Raw genomic sequence first — 16,959 nt, forward strand, 5'->3', positions numbered from 1 at the left:
AATAAAAGGCCACTGCTGCTGCTCTTCTTTTTTGAGGAAGTTAGCCAATACTCCCTCCTACCCCTTTCTCTATCTGCCATGAAATAGTTCATGTGTTTAGAAGAGGAACAAATGCTCCATGAGCTTTCCATTTCCTTTGGAGGTCCCCTGTCAGCGGTTATCTTTTACACTCATGGCCAGGCCTAAGTGCTGAGACATTGCCAGTCGAAAGCGATGCCTGTTGAGTTGTTTTCTCCACAGGGGTAGAATTTATATGCTGCAAAAGGAGGCTGCTTATCTCTTTGAAATGCTCATTATCAAGCATGCCTGACTCACCTTCTTCAGCGCAGCAGTGCTGACTGGCTTTGGTTTTCATAGACCACTGTTTTTTAATTTAACATTTATTTATTTATTTGGCTGCACTGGGTCTTAGTTGTGGCAAATGGGATCTTTGTTGCAGCATGCAGGATCTAGTTCCCTGACCAGGGGTCAAACCCAGGCCCCCTGCATTGGGAGCACTGAGTCTCAGTCACTGGACCACCAGGGAAGTCTCTGTAGACCACTTTTGCTTTGGTTGGCTTGTGCCCTCTGACTCCTGGGATCTAGAGTCGTGTCGTTCATAGGACAAGGGAGAATGTGAGTGTTGCTTTGACAGATTCTGGCTGCCGGGCTGCACCAGAATTCTGCTGGGGAGACCCTTGTCACTCTGAGGAGGAAATAAAGGGCTTTGCAGTGTGGTTGCAGATAACATAGGGCCAGCCCTCTCATCAGCTTCCACGTCAGCTCTTTCAGAATGCCGGAAGTGATGACCCTATCAGCCCTCCCAGATCCTCATCTGGATCAAAAGACATGCCAAAGTGGTCAGAACAGCTTTGGTCACCAGGCCTCAAAACATCCCAAACACCCCTCAGCAGGTAAACGGATAAGCAAAGGGAATAGTGATCAGTGATAAAAAGGAACAAAGTCTTGACATACACGACACAGATGAGGCTGTTTGTAGCTTAGGCCCATAGCCCCAGCTGACAGCCAGCATCAGCCACCAGCCACACCACTGAACAAACCTTCCGAGGATTCCAGCCCTCACCTTTGAGTCTCTCCAGCTAAAAGTGAAATCCAACAATTGCACACTTCTAGTTTTATGCTGATGTGACTCTCAAAGCAAATTTTTATTATAAATCTATGAGATGTTAAAACAGAAATACTTTATAAGCAGAGTGGTGGACGGCAACACTGCTAGTATGTGGGCTCTGAAATGGTCATAAGAAATACGTATAATCTGTTGTTATTTCTCAAAATCTCATACATACCAGCAGGGTTTCCTTCTGCATTGTGGGGGACAGGGGATGGTTGGTAGTTTCTCATTTCTGTTTATCTGGACATCCCTCAGACTAACAGGTGGTTGCAGGCTGGGCCAGTGGTCTCAACCCCTGCCAGATGTTAGGAAGCTTTGAGAAATCCTGGGAAGCTTTGAGAAATCCCAAAGGCCCAGTCAGAGCCTAAATCCACTAATTCAGCATCTCTGGGGGTGGAACCTAGGCATCAGTGTTTCCTAAAGCTTCTAAGAGATTCCAGTGTGCAGCTCTGATTCGAAAGGTCTGGGGTGCAAAAAAAAAGGGGGACTTTCCTGGTGGTCCAGTGGTTAGGGTCCCCATTGCTAGGGCCTGGGTTCTATCCCTGGTTGGAGAACTAACGTCCCCCAAGCTGTGTAGTGCAAAAAAAAAAGAAAAAGAAAAAGTCTGACATGGGCTTGGGAATCCATTGTCAGATTCAGATCACTCTTATGATCAGCTAAATTGAGTAACCTTGGCAAAGGGGTGACCATCTGGGCTCTTGAATTCAGACCTGGTCAAAATATGGCTCAGTCACTTTCAAACTGTGAATCTTGGGCAGGTTATGTAACCTCAGTTGACTCATCTGTAAAATAGGAAGAGTAAATGATTGGAAAGGAAAAGGCAAGTGAAGTGCTGTATGTAGTATCTGGTTCATAAGAACCAATTTTTAAACATAGGCTATTAAGGAAGGGGCTGCATCTCAGGCCATGACCTCCCGGGAAACACTTACTATTGGGTCCCTGAAGGCCCCAAATCTTCAGAGGGGCGTTTTCTTTCCTGAGGATGAGACAGGGTGCTCCAGGTAAAGACACTCTGTTCCTAATGCCTCCACGCACAACCTTCCTCTCACCCCAAAATCTTAGCGTCTCCGAGGTTTTTGTGTGGATCCTTACCACGCTGCTGAGGGACTGATGCAGATAGAAATGACCTTTCCAGGTGGAGAATTGAAGGTTGGAGGAGCACAGGCCTCTGTTCCCACACCACACATGGAGGATGAGGCTGGGAGACTGGGAGACTATGCTCAGGCCTGCAGGCCAGGGGGTGGGCAGAGTAGGAGATGCAGAGGAAGTACGGGTGAAGGGGTGAGACCTGCACGCCCTTCCCTCCCCACGTCTCAACTTTCTTCAAACCAGATAAGTACCACATCTTTACTGTTGCACCTTCCACGCTGCACTTTGATTCCACATCTGAGCCTCTGAACCGATAAGGCACTAAGTTCTCCCCCTTTACACGGTCATCCACAAAGTGGAATTAACACAGATACTTCTCCCCTCGATTTTGGCTAAAAGTTGCCAGCTCTTTGGGGAAGGGGCTTTGTCAGCTGGCAGGTGTGACTGGCTGCCACAGCCTCTGCTTCACTGCTAAATGCAAATCAAGGCTGGGTATGTTCTGGTGTTACCGTATTTTAATCCTCAGATCTTTAATGCAGGGGAAACGATCTGCCAAGCATCCATTAAAGAATAGTTCTTGGGTTCAGTCTGCCGTGGCTACAGGACTGATTCATGGGCATCGCCTGTTCTCTCCACCGTGAGTCACAGAAATTACTTAAAATACGTTGCCTGACAGATCAACTGGGGCCGCATGAGCCACACAGACTAGCAGCCAGTATTTGTTAGTACAAAAATGTCACTGCATGCCCCCAAGATCAGAGTGTGACCCTGCTTCCACACCTAGAGGGGCAAGTGCTTCCTTTCCAACCTGGCGCTCCCATGGAGGGGTGGCCACCCACCTTCCCTTTGGAGATGTCACAAGTCAGGGTAGTTCCTGATATGATGCAAGTCCTGTTTCATGTCAAGCAGGGGGTAGACATCTTTGCTTTGAAGTACACATTTCCTCTCCCCTGTAACTTAATGAAGCCAGAGAAACATGGCTCTTTCCAGGTGTGAAACAGACCCTTCCAAGTCCATACCCAAGCCTGTGGACTGGAAAGGAGCTGGCCCTCCTCTTTTTCCATCCCCCTTGCCTTCAGCATTTTAATTTTCAGAGAGACCAGAGGGAAATGGGACATCTTCCCCACGGTGCTTCCACTACTGGTTTCTGACAGCATGAAAAGCATCATGTGGTAGTGGAAACACTAATGGCTAATAATGCAATCGTATGCTATAGCCAGGCTCTTACTTCCAGAAGCTTCAACTCAAATACATGGTCTTGAAGTGAAGTGAAAGTCGCTCAGTCATGTCCGACTCTTTGCAACCCCATGGGCTATACAGTTCGTGGAATTCTCCAGGCCAGAATACTGGAGTGGGTAGCTTCCCCTTCTCCAGGGAATCTTCCCAATGCAGGGATCGAACCCAGGTCTCCCACATTACGGGTGGATTCTTTACCAGCTGAGCCACCAGGGAAGCCCATACATGGTCTTGAAAGTGAAAGTGAAGTCGCTCAGTCATGTCTGACTCTGCGACCCCTTGAACTGTAGCCTACCAGGATCCTCCGTCCATGGGATTTTCCCGTCAAGAGTACTGGAGTGGGTTGCCATTTCCTTCTCCAGGGGCCCGTCCCAACCCAGAGATCAAACCCAGGTCTCCCGCATTGTAGGCAGACGCTTTACCATCTGAGCCACCAGGGAAGCCCATACATGGTCTTAGCTGTCTTATTTCTGAACTCACATGATATGTATTAACTTCCTTTTCCATCAGCACTTCAAATGCAGAAAAGCCCCACTGCACTTTGGAGACCCCAGTCCCATGAGGATGCGTTACAGATCAAGAGAGTAAAATGATCACTCAAGCCAGACATTGTCCTTTTAGGCTTCATAATTGATAAAATGAGGAAATACTTGCCTCTAATGTGTATCTGGCTCCTAGCCCAAATGATATAAATTTAAAAATAAATAAATTCTCTGTGTTTTAGAATTCTTTATACCATCTTTTCAATAGATCAACTAGGAAAACTTGGAAGGGAGCAGGAATTTTCTGGCCTGGTTCTACACTGTACAAAAGGGTGGTTTCCCAGCATCTTTTCTAAAAATTATGCTATTTATTTATTTTTGGCTGTGCTGGGTCTTCGTTGCTGCAAGGGCTTTCTCTTAGCTTCGGTGCGCAGGCTTCTCACTGCGGTGGTTTCTATGGACCTATTTATTCTTTTCCAGAATTTTTTTTTCCCTTGTAGGTTGTTACAAAATATTGACCTTAGTCCCCTGTGCTATACAGTAGGTCCTTGTTGGTTATCTATTTTATATATATTAATGTATCTGTTAATCCAAAAATCCTAATTTGTCCCTCCCTCCCCTTTCCCCTTTGGTCACCACAAATCTGTTTTTCATGTCTGTGGATCTATGTCAGCCTTATAAGTCAGTTCATTTGTGTTACATTTTTAGATTCCACATATAAGCAATATCATGTGATACTTCACTCCTGGGTATATATCTAGAGAAAACTATAATTTGAAAAGACATGTGCACCCCTATGTTCACTGCAACAGTATTTACAATAGCCAGGACATGGAAGCAACCTAAATGTCGACTGGTAGATGAATGGATAAAAAAGGTGTGATGTGTATAGACAATGGGTTGTATTTTTGAGCTTACAAAAGTATGTGTGTGTGTGAATGCTTATTCAGATTATCAGATCATTGTGTAAATCCATGGTTAGGGTTAAAGCAGATACTGCAGGTGTCCCTCCCCATGACCCCTCATCCACACCTTTTGAGTTCCCACTGGCCTGACTTCCCCGTGCCAGAGCCTGCATCCTTCTCTCTGAGGGCTCTTCTTGGCCAGGGAATCAACATTCTGGTTGCAGCCTTCAAGCAGTGACTGGTGGAAGTAGGTGGATAAATACCCCACCTTCCTCTCCCCTTGGAGGAGACAAGGAAGAGGCATGTTCTCCAGGGTCCCTCAGAGCACCCCACCAGGATCACGCCCCACCAGGATAGCACCTGCCCCCAGGAGAGTGCCCCACCAAGATTTCTCCCCAGTCATCTGCTGCTGTATCTCTATCTTTTCATTATCTGCCTCACTTTCCCCAACAGTGTTTCATAGAATCACTTCCCAAATGAAGTATATGCACTCAAATCTTGCCCTGGGCTCTGATTCTGGGTGAATCCAAGCAAATACATCTGATGACTTGAAATTACCCTAAATGCCCTACTTTTATAGGCAAACTCTTATAGCCCCTAGTGCTGGCATGACAATGCCTGGCAGTGAGCACAGGCCCCACGCCTGGTCCCAGGAGCATGAGCCCGCACAATCCTTCCTTAAGGTGGCGCCATCTCCCTGAGAATTCTGAGGTATGCGAGAACACCCTGAGCTACCAAGTTTTGAAGGCCTAGAAGGCAGCATTTACATCCAACATGAGAACACCTGCACCTGATGTTCTAAACGATTGGGAAGGTGCTCCTGCATCCTGGGCACTTCGGATCATTAGAGTGTCCCTGGTGGTTGTTCGGTTCGGTCAATGCAGAGCCTTCAGGAGATTGCTGTATGCCTGCATGGTCCCAACATGGCCTCGTCTTTATTTAAATATATCTCCAGGAGCAGCTTCTTCATTTGTCGTTTGTTTTCCTTACATGAAACTAGAACTCAGAATGGGTTTTCTTAGGAAAAATGTAAAATTTAAAATATGAGTTCATTTTTGGTTCCTGTTTGCAAAGATTAATAAGAGGACATTCATTGTATTTTGCAGAAATTTATTATTGTCTTCTTATATGGCTTGACTCTGACTGTCCACTCTCAGTAAAAAATTTCCAGAAAGCAGGAGCCATTTGTAGTTCGGTGACTTTTCCCAGGATTGAAGCATTTTGAATGGGTACTTGAATAATGAACAGACAGTAGTGTCAAGACCTGTCCCTCACCAGCTCTGACCCCCAACACCATTGGATGCCCTCAGACCATGCGAGGGACCCCCTAGAGCCCCAGCATTTCTCCAGATCTCACGGCTGTCTTGCCTGAGATAAGAATTGGCTGTGGGAACTGTGTCAACTCAAAATCTTGGAACAAGATTCATGTTATGATTTTCAAATCCCTTTTCCATGAAATTTGTGTGAAATAACAACATTTCTCTGAAATGATAGCAGTTTTATGTTTATGTCATGTAACTATTATGGTGTTCTGCCTGCTTAAATGGGTTTTTAAAAAGGCAAAGTGTTCATGAGTTGAGGGTATTCATTCCTTTTAAAATGTGTCCACGATGTCAAATCCCATTCTCCATCAAGGAAAAAATATTAAATTGTATTATATATGCCATCTATCCACATGTATGATGTGCATGCATCACCATATATATCTATATATATGTATAGATTTACAATACAATCCATACACAGAAAATATATAGTTCTATCATAAACAATTAATTTTAACTCCCTAGAAGGAGTCAGAATTCCAAATGATCACTCAGCATTTGAATACAGGAGGAGGTGTTTTCCTCTGTTTTAGAAGTGTGGGTTGTTTTTTGTTTTTGTTGTTTTTTTCTTTTTGCTTCTTGCCACTCTGAAATTAAATGAAATTATAAAAAGGAAACTGAAGCTGCATATTCAATAGAAGAAGTGCGAAATGCACTCCTGAAATAGAAGAGAAATATCAAGATGCAATTCCAGCTGGGAGGGATTCCTAGAGTGAAAGGGGACGAACAGAGCCTCTGGCTTTAATTTACAGAGGAGTCTGCCAGTGGTGACCTCTTACAGTCCTTGCCGTCTGTATTATTGATTAATGAGGTCAAGGGCAGCGTCACTCACTGCTGACTCTCTCTGGGGACCCGTGTTCACTCTACAGAGTGCTCCGCAAGATGCTGTCTGCCAGCAGATGCCAAAGAGCCTCCCATGTTGACGCAAGGGTGCTGACAGATCCCTCTGTGCCCACGGGTGCATTCGGGGCCTAAGTCAGATGGTTGCTGGCCTCTGTCTAGAGATAAAAGCCCCTCCACCGAGAAGCAGAGAGAGTGGCTTGTACCCAAACATCAGTGTATCCATGTCTGTGGAAAAGCGAACACTTCCATCACCAAACAATGAGCTGTATTGGTGTTTAAAAAAAAAGAAGGAAAACAATAACCACCTAAATGGAATAGTTTCTGAGTTTTCTCTTTCCCTCCTGGAATATGTCCACAGCATGTCCATATCCCTGTCTGCAGTCTCTGTGGTCACTCCTTCTGCCTTGATTTCTTGCCTGGGCTCTCTTTAAAGCAGTGTATTTTTATATTGAGCTGTGAGTGCGTGGAAGTGTTTTAGTCACTCATTCGTGCCCAACTCTTTGCACCCCTATGGACTGTAACCCACCAGGCTCCTCTCTGTCCATGGATGGACTGTAACCCACCAGGCTCCTCTGTCCATGGACGGGCTGTAACCCACCAGGCTCCTCTGTCCATGGACGGACTGTAACCCACCAGGCTCCTCTGTCCATGGAATTCTCCAGGCAAGAACACTGGAGTGGGTAGCCACTTCTTCCTCTAGGGGATATTCCTGACCCAGAGACTGTGGGCAGATTCTTTACCATCTGAGCCACCTGGGAAGCTGTGGTCACTGCTTTCTCGTCTCTCGCCAAATGCCCCTGCATTTGGTCATGGAGAAAAGAAGACCTCCACGGGGGATGTCACAGATGGGTGTCTGCTTTCACCCTGCCTCTGTTTACGCAGAGTAGCACAGTGTGTGGGGTCAGGACCATGAGATCCAAGCTTCCGGGTTCAGATCCCAGTCCTCATCCCACTGCTAGTTGTACCACTGTGTTCAAGACTTCAACTTGGCCATGCCCACACTGCCAGCCAGTGAGGGTGACAGTGCCCACCTTGTTGGATACTGTAGGACTGAATGAAGTAACCCTTCCGGGTCCTCTTGTTTGCAGGAAGTGTCAGGTAACTCTTTTTATTGTGGTGAGTAGTGGTCACAGCTTTCACTGTAGATGCTGCAGAATCAAGGATGCTTTAATACCTTCGAGAGTGTGGAGACTTTCTCTTCCCTGGTATGACTCCTTTCTTGTCCTCCCGTTCATTGCTTCTATAGAAAAAAATTGGTTTTGCCAAAATAGACTCACAGACATAGAAAACAAACCTATGGTTACCAAAGGGGAAAGGGGGTGGGAGAGGGATCAATCAGGAATTTGCGATTAACATAGACACACTAATTGTACGAAACAGGTAACAAAGACCTACTTGTAGCACAGGGAACTATATTTAATATCTTGTAATAACCTCTAATGAAAAAGATATGGAAAAGAATATATATTATATATATATATAACTGAATCACTTTACTGTATACCTGAAACATTGTAAATCAACTATATTTCATCTTTTTAATTTAATAAATAAGATTGGTTTTGGTAATTGTAGGCTTTGAATCTAGAGCTGAAACGTGGAGATGGTCTATACATTAAAAAGTACTCTATTTATAAAGAGATACAGTAGATCAGTATCCAGGCAAATCTGACATTTAGACCTAGTGTGATATGTATTTCTTAGATCAGTAAATATAAATGGATAACTTGCATTACACTTTCTCATTTTTAATTTAGTTTTTATTTTCATTAAAGTTATACACACACAAAGCTTAAGAGGCAACCAGTTCCAGGCAGCTTATTATGAAAGATAGCCACCCTCCTATCCCACCAGCACCAACCTGCCACCCTTCAGAGGCAACTACTTTCCACTGGTTTGGTTGTTCCTGATACTCACTCCATGTCTCCAGATCATGTGCTTCTAAAGCAGTGACTTGACCTTTCAGTTCCAAGTATTCTCCAAGGCTTTACAGTGTGGAGGAGGAGGGTTAAGGTCTTTTTCAGCCCTGCTCACCTCGAATGCCCAGCCCTCCATCCTCACCAAACACTTAGACACCATTTACTTAGACAGCAGTCTACACTGCATTTATTATGACTGTGTGACCACTGTTTATAGCTCAGCCAATAACTAGGTAATGATTCATCTTCCCTTCCTGCACAACTCTGTGTTTTCCCCATGGTTTATGATTGTCTTTTTTGTTGTTGTTTGCTTAGATTTCAATGCTCTGTCCCCAGAGCTCTCCAGTCTCCTTTCTGTGGGTTTGGAATTATATTTCATCAATTTTGTCCTCCTGGCATCATTTCTTCTGTGTCTTCTGACCAGCTTCAAAAGTTTCTTTTAGAATCTCCTCTTACCATCTCTCTAGAATCTTCTTTCACCACCATTCTGGAGATCTTTTCTTATTACAATAAATTTTTGTTTTTTGATGTAAGGATTTATTTTGCCAACATTCTATGTAACAAGTGTTTTACTCCCTGATTTTAGTGGAGCAATCTTCTAGTAGCTTTTTGGAAAAGGATACGTAGGAAGTAAATTTTTTGAGATAATTAAGCTTTTATTTTTATTCTCCTGTCACACTTAATGAACAATTTGGTCAGGTGTAGAATTCCAGGTTGAAATCATTTTCCTTTCTAATTTCAAAGTCACTCCTCCATTGTCTTCTAGCTTTCAGCTCTCTGGCTGAGAAATAAAATATTATTCTTTGTATATGATCCTGTTTTTCTCTCTCCAGTGACTTCTAGGACTCTTTTATGGTTCCAGTATTCAGAATATTCACAATGACATGCCTTGGTGTGCATCTTTTTGTCCATTGTGTTAGAAAAATGGAAGTCCTTAACTTCTGAGAACTTTTCTTTAATTATTTATTCAATCATTTCCTCTCCTCCGTTTCTGAAATTTCTCTTCTGTAAATGCCAGGTCTCCTGTCTCAGATAAGGTGGGGAATGTACAGTCACTGGTCTATTTGAAGTGAGGGAAGAAGTTTGTGGTTAAATTCTTTAAAAAGTTTTTTTTATTTTATATTGAAGGATAGTTGATTAACACTGTTGTAATAGTATTAGGTGGGATTAAATTCTTCAACAGTCTTGCAGTCATCCCGTTTTCAGGCCACCTTTACCACCATTTCTAGAACTTGGTCCACTGCCAGCTGAAAGACTTTGATTGTTCAATGGTTCTGCTTTCCAGCCTCCAAAATTTTCTTACTCTGATCAATTCTTCTAGTCTCTTTCTCTCCCAGGTTTATATCTTGTTTTTTAAAAAAAATCCCTTAGCTGTAACCCTGTTATGGTATAATAAGAAAGAGCAGTGGTACTGGGATGTTCAGTCCACCTATCTTTAACTAAAAATCCAAGTGATTTTTAAGAAAATTCAGAGTTGATGTTTGCCATGTGTTTTAAGTCCATTTGCTTAATTATAATAAATTTTAAAATATTCACCACCTTTTATGACCTGATGGAACATGAATAATCTAGCCCAGTTTGTCCTCTTCCATAGATGGTGAGTGGTGGCCACAGGCTCTAAGAGTAAACAGTCCAAGGAGAGATGATAAAAGGCTGGAGAGGACTCTTTGTTCTAAAGTGATCCTTGTGGCAGAAGTCCTTTTCTTGACAAGCCCTTCATCTGGAACTTGCATCTGCAAATACCAAACCAAGGAAGGCAAAATTAGCACAGAAAATACTCAGTGTCCCTACAGTGGTGGAAGTGTGTGTTCACAGAAAGAGGCTGGCCTCGTTATTCATTTTTAGTTCTATTTAAGTCACATCTTTCATGCTATTTGAATCCAGAATAGTCTCTCTGGTTTGCCTTTGCCCTGATCTTTTCTTTACAACTGGACCCAGTCATCCAGGAGGGAAGAGACACCAAAGGTGGCGTCCCTGGAATCCCTTTTCCAGTTGTCTTTGGTCCCTGTTCTTGTCGCAGCTCAGAGTGGCATTTGCTGTGTCCTTTCCCACTTACGAGGCAAGGGCAAAGGCAGCTAGATGAGTCCTGTGGCTGTGGGGTGGCTGACACTTTCCTAGGGAGGTGGGAGGGAGTGAGAATGACAGCCCAGGAGGCACCTCCGACCTGCGACTCTCCCAGGCTCCTTTTGGGACGAGTCTGCAAAAATGGACCTACTTTGCAAACCAGAGGGAAAAATACCAGGTTTCCCTCCATGAAAGACTTTGAAGGACTTACCCAGGGGAGAGGACTCTCCTCCAGAACAAGGCCCCTCCTCCCACGATGCCCTGCCCGTCCCCTCCCCTCCTTCGGCACCAAGGGTCTCCTTCTCCTGCAGGAAGTCCACACACAGGAGGCCAAGGCTGCTTAGCCTCCAGCGAAGTGTCCACTGGTCTCAGCAGAGCCACCACCTCTAAGATAGCATTTTCTTCACATCAACAGGCAAATCAATCTTTTAAAAATTCTGATTAAGCCAGAGGTCAAGTGCCAACAAGGCCAGGCATATCATAGAGATGAGAGAAGAGGCTGGAGGCCTTCGGAAGGGCATGCTCAGCTCTGGGCAGAGTGCTGGCAGGGACAGCAAGTCAGGAGGCTCCTCCCCTCTCCTTGGCTGCAGGGATACCAAGGCTGGCAGATTCCTGAGAGACTTCAACCTGGTTTTGCAGAACCTTCCTCAGATAGTCCGTCTAACCCAGCCTTGCCTCTCCTTTGGGGGCCAGATCGGAGTAACAGCTGGGCAGCCCTCCGCCTTCCCCAGCTCCCTCCCTGTCTTCTCTCCTGGGCATCTCCCCATAATGAAGTCTTGGCAGGTTCAAACCCATCTTGGCACCCAATTTTCAGAGACCAGACTACTATGCCTAAAGACCTTCAGTGAGTCCCTGTTGACTGGCAGAGGGACTGGGTCTAGGGCAGAGAGAGAAGGGCTGAGTTGTGTGTCTGGGTCATCAGTGGCTGCACCGCCAGAGCCAGGCTGTGTCCCTCGCGTGGCCCGTGTCCTGTTTCTCACCTGCCGCCCCTTCCCCCCAGGTCGTGGCTCTCTCCTCCTGGTGCCTGCTGAGGGACTCCATTTACTACACGCTGTCCGTGGTCGCGCTCATCGTGGTAAGTGTGTGCCGGGCACCTCGCCTCTCCTCTCCCGATCACCCTTCTCAGCTCGGGGCAACTCGGGACTCCTCCAGGTGCATAGAGGCAGCTGCTTTGGTCACCCAGAACCCAGCCCGATGGTTCTGGTGCTCAGAACAGGAGGTGGCTCTGCTCACCTGGCTCCATGAGCATCCCCTGCTGCTTTCCTGGGATTCTCATGACTCTTTGCTCTCACTGTCCTCACGGGCTCCACTGTAACTCCCTTCAGTGTCCCTGGGTGCAGACCCTCCTTCCTCGTCCTGCCTGTCCCACACTCTCCATGGCCATTACCGCCTTCATGGGGACACCCCACACTGTGTCCCTAGTGGTGGGTGTCTCTACTAGACACCTTCATGTCCTAGGTCCAAGTGTCTCTACACTTAGAATGATTTCCCCAAGGCTGGGCCTCCTCCTGTATTCAGTCCCCCACTCCCATCCTAGCCACCCAGCCTGGGAAGGATATTAAACGGATCTTCCCCCACTCCCACCATACGCATTGCCTTCATTGTCCTGTGGATTTTCATTTTGTAAAGATCTCCGCAGCGTGCCCCCTGTAGCCCATCTTACTTGAGGCTCTTTGCATCTCTGGCCCAAACTGACAGAGCTCATCGCAGATTAATGTCACAAGTAGCATCACTGCCAGCCACCCCCTACCCCGCACCTCCAGCAGTCCTCAGAGCCGTGCAAATGCCGTCTCTACAAAGAACACCTGCAAATGCCAGTCCTTTGTTTAAATGAGCAGTGCCTCCAGGTCTCCTGTGGGGACAAACCCAAGCTGAGCCATCCAGGAATAGAAGGGTGGCAAAGCAGAAAGAACAATGATGAGGGTGGGAGATCTGACTCCTGGCCCTTCCCTTACTCGCTCTCATGACCTTAGAGGAATCAGTTTCTCCAGGTCTTAGTTTTCGCACCTACTGGACAGGAATAGATCCGCTCAAGGATTTACTTACCTGTTTACAAAGAATTTACCTGTATAGTATTTCATTGTAAATCTCTATGCAAATAAGGGCTTCCCTGGTGGCTAAGATGGTAAAGAAGCTGCCTGCAATGCAGGAGACCAGGGTTCAATCCTTGGGTCGGGAAGATCCCCTCGAGAGGGGAATGGCAACCCACTCCAGTGTTCTTGCCTGGAGAATTCCACGAACAGAGGAGACTGGTGGGCTACAGTCTATGGGGTCACAGAGTTGGACACGACTAGTGACCAACACATACACACAAGCAAATAAGTCAAAAGTGACATTTAATACAAGACTTTGCCCAAGGAATCAGGTGGGTACTTCAGTCAGTAGCAAATCCTACAGCAAAGATCTTGGGTTTACAACTACAGCCCCCACATTCCAAGGGTGACAGGTGATCAGGAGAGTGGAGACCAGCCCCAGGGAGGAGCAGGGCTCAGACGCCCGCGTTGGGATGAACACACACTCCATCTGTAGAATGCCCGGTCAGCAGACTTGAGGGCAGCCATGAGCTCTGTGTTCTTATACCTGTGGAAAAGGCTCAGTCAGCCCGGATCTGGAGGCCTCCGTTCACCCAGCCCAGACTGCTGACACGTGCTTTGCAGGAGCTCTGCCCTGCAATGTCCCACCTGATATAGATCACATGTGCTCAGCTCTTCTGCTGTCAAGGGATTTTAGGATGATTTGTGAAAGTCATTTTTTTCAAGAGATGTATTGGGGGTGGTGGTAATGAAAGCAGTTCTCCACTTTGTTGAATTCTAGAGAGATGCCCACCCACTCCCACTAGAGACAAGGTAATGAGACAGAACAGCGAAGTCCAAGACCCAGCCCCATGCCAGGAGCAAGGGCTCTGTGATGTCCATGCCTGTCAGCAGACTTGCAGACATCAGCTTCACTCTGTTTTCACACAGACGCCTCCTGGAACTGTGTGTGAAATAACCTGTCTTCTGTTAAGTGTATCTGGACATGTTTGAGACAGAACAAATATATCGTCGCTAATGACATGTGAAGAAGCGAGGCAGTTTTGCTCCCTTGGGCTGCTGGTGACGCTCACGCGAGCAGGGTCTTTGAGCAAAGCAGTCACCTACTGTGGATGAATCAGAGCTGAGCCAGCTGGGCATGGGGCGCCAGCGACTCTGTGTTCCCTCCGACGGCAACAGTCAACAGCAGGAGATTCTGGGCTGTGACTTAGAGACTGGACTGGATATTTACCGAGCTGATGTCGCGCCTAGATTTTTATGATCTTGAGAAAAATTACATTTCTCCACTGTTAGGAATTATGCAAAAGAGAACATCTGAGTCCTGGGGGTTTGGTCCTGGTTCTTTTGATTTTAATGGTGTCTCTCCAAATTCAGCAGCACTGACATGCCCTGCATGCCTCCCGGAAACATGCAACCCCGAGGTTTTTAATCCAGTAGGGCCTGGGGTTGGACCCAGGAAACTTCAGTTTAACCAGGATCTTCCATCGTGATTCTGATGCCAGCAGCGCCCACTGCACTTGCAGAAACTCAATCTCAAAGACAGTCGGATACTATTTCCTCAGACGTTCACCTGCTGTGGGGCAGGTGTCATCTCCAATACACTTGGAGAGCCGCAAAAGGGAGGCATCATGGCAGCTTGGTGGTCTGGATTTCTGACAGCTGTTTGTTGTTGGAGACCTTTTCACATGAGACTTTAAAACAGCATGAGGAGCAAAACAATCTAGTACCCAAAGAGCAGCACTTAGGTAAGGAGGTTTCTCAGTGTCCCCAGACCCCTTCCATGCGCCAGCCCCAGGCTGCTGCTCCACACGCTGGATCTTTTTGTCAGGTTTCCTAATCTCTTCCTTCTGTGTTTCCCCTAGTGTCATGGTAACATCATCACTTTTAGGGGGGCAGGTTTTCCTTGCATAACACAAAGCTTTTCCACTGGACCCTGCAATGGGCACTGAAAAGTCCTCTACTTAGAAGCTCTCCTCCTACCCAGAAAGAATTACCAACCAGCCAAATAATTAAACTGTTTGGGTATTTTTTTTTTCACTCTCTCCCCTTTTTACGGTTCTGAATTGTTCAGAAGATGGGCCTCCGAGGTACCACAGTGAAGAGCTCATTCACCTGGAGGGCAAGTCCCAACGAAGAGGGACCAGATGCTGCTTCTAAATACACTTGCTCGGGTAGAGCAGCCCTGAGGACAATCCATGAGGGCTGGGGGTCTGAAGCACTGGGAAAGTCGATTTCTCTGGGAGACTTGGGGCCCCCGGGCCAGGGAGAGCTGATAGGGTGCTCTGACCTGGTCTGAGAGGCAGCTGGCCTGGAGGCTGATGCAGAGGCCGGACCCAAAGGCAAAAACACCGCAGGGATGTTCTGAAGCCAGCAGAGCTTCAAACAGTTAGCTTAGAGACAAGGGACTCAATTTTGTATCTGGGATGCACCTAACCTTTGCTCTCTGCTATTTTCTAGCTCATTTGTATGTTGCTGATTTTTGAGCCTGCTCTCCTCTAAAGCATATAGTGTGAGTCAGTGCCCTTCTCCTGCCCCATCTGGTGTTCCCCCTTTAGTCCTGGGGACACTCTACAGTGACGCACCAGCCCTGGAGAAGCCGGACGTGGCCCAGGAGGCTCGCCCCATGACTTGGGTCTCTCTCTGCAAGAGAAATGTCACTGTTTAGGTCCTGAGAGAGTCCCGGGTGCTGTCCCATGCCTGTTGAACTGCCCATCTACCTGAAGGATAGTCCGCAGACCCTCACAGACCCTCTGGCTGCCTCTCTCTCACACCAAGGACCCACCCCCAACTGACTGTGGGAGTTCTGGCCTCCTCGTCTGCTTTCTCCAAATTCCAGCAGGCCAGATAGTTTCCTTTATTGAAATGTTACTGTAATTTACATAATCATGTAATTTACATAAATGCAAATGATTCATTTCATCATCAATCTAACAGCTGCCCTAAAAGGAATGCTTTATTTTTACCCTTCATCTCTGCTTCAAGATCAGGGATTTTGAGCATCAGGAGAAGGGAAGCTTGGCCAGGGTGGGGGTAGCCGGGGAACATGGAAAGCCCCATGAGACAGGCTCCATATAGCTTATTGGGGTTCCCAAATCCAGCCTGGGGGGTGCTGCCCTCCTGGAGAAGGGCCAGATGGGCCATTGGCAGTTTGGGGGCCTCAGGGGCAATCTAAGTGCTGGCACAGCAGAAAGAGCTTATCTAAGGTAATGCTCCCCCCCTCACTCAGCGCAGCCCCCAACTCTGAAGGAGATTCCATGGGGACACAGAGAGACAGGTCAGCTGAACCAACCGTCAAAGACAGCCTGGAGGGCACTGTCCCATATGGTAGCCACCAGGCATGTAAGCCTTTGAGCTCCTTTTTTTTAATTTTTATTTTATTCTGGAGTATAGCTGATTTACAATGTTGTACCAGTTTCAGATGTACAGCAAGGTGACTCAGTTATACATATACATGTATCCTTTTTCAAATTCTTTTCCCATTGAGCCATTGAGCTTTTGAAAGCCAGCTAGTGAGACTATGGAACCGAACCTTATCTCATTAATTTCAGTGCATGTGGCCACGTGTGGCTAGCGCCTATCATCTGGATAGCATGGATGTAGACAGCAAACCCTTCCATGGGAAGTAGCCCCACATTCTCACCCTTTCAACAAGCACAGGCTCCATACTTCACAGGACTGAGTACAGCACTGAACACGATGAAGGTTCCCTAGTTCAATACTCATGATCTCTCGAGCTGCTGTGATAGGACTCCCATTTTACAGATGGTAACACCAAGGCTCTAGAAATCCAAGGATTTCCCCGAGGTGAGGTAGCTGCCCTCTACTCAGGTCTCCCAGAGCAAGAGAAGAAGATGCACAACTATATCAGCCCAGCAAAGAATTCGGGTTTTTCATCCAACAAAACCTGCCTCATACAGTCTGATTTTACTGCACCTAACATGCATCTGCCTCT

General features: G+C 46.6%; 1 protein-coding gene across 1 annotated transcript in view; it reads left to right on the top strand.

Moving 5' to 3' along the window:
* Positions 1-16,959, top strand: part of SLC24A3 (solute carrier family 24 member 3) — a 422,796-nt gene that overhangs the window by 363,694 nt on the left and 42,143 nt on the right. The window contains exon 7 of the mRNA XM_043883055.1: positions 11,975-12,049. Within this exon, the coding sequence (XP_043738990.1) occupies positions 11,975-12,049 (75 nt within the window). The remainder of the gene's footprint in view (positions 1-11,974; positions 12,050-16,959) is intronic.

Source organism: Cervus elaphus, chromosome 23, assembly GCF_910594005.1.
Source record: "Cervus elaphus chromosome 23, mCerEla1.1, whole genome shotgun sequence".
Taxonomy (NCBI): domain Eukaryota; kingdom Metazoa; phylum Chordata; class Mammalia; order Artiodactyla; family Cervidae; genus Cervus; species Cervus elaphus.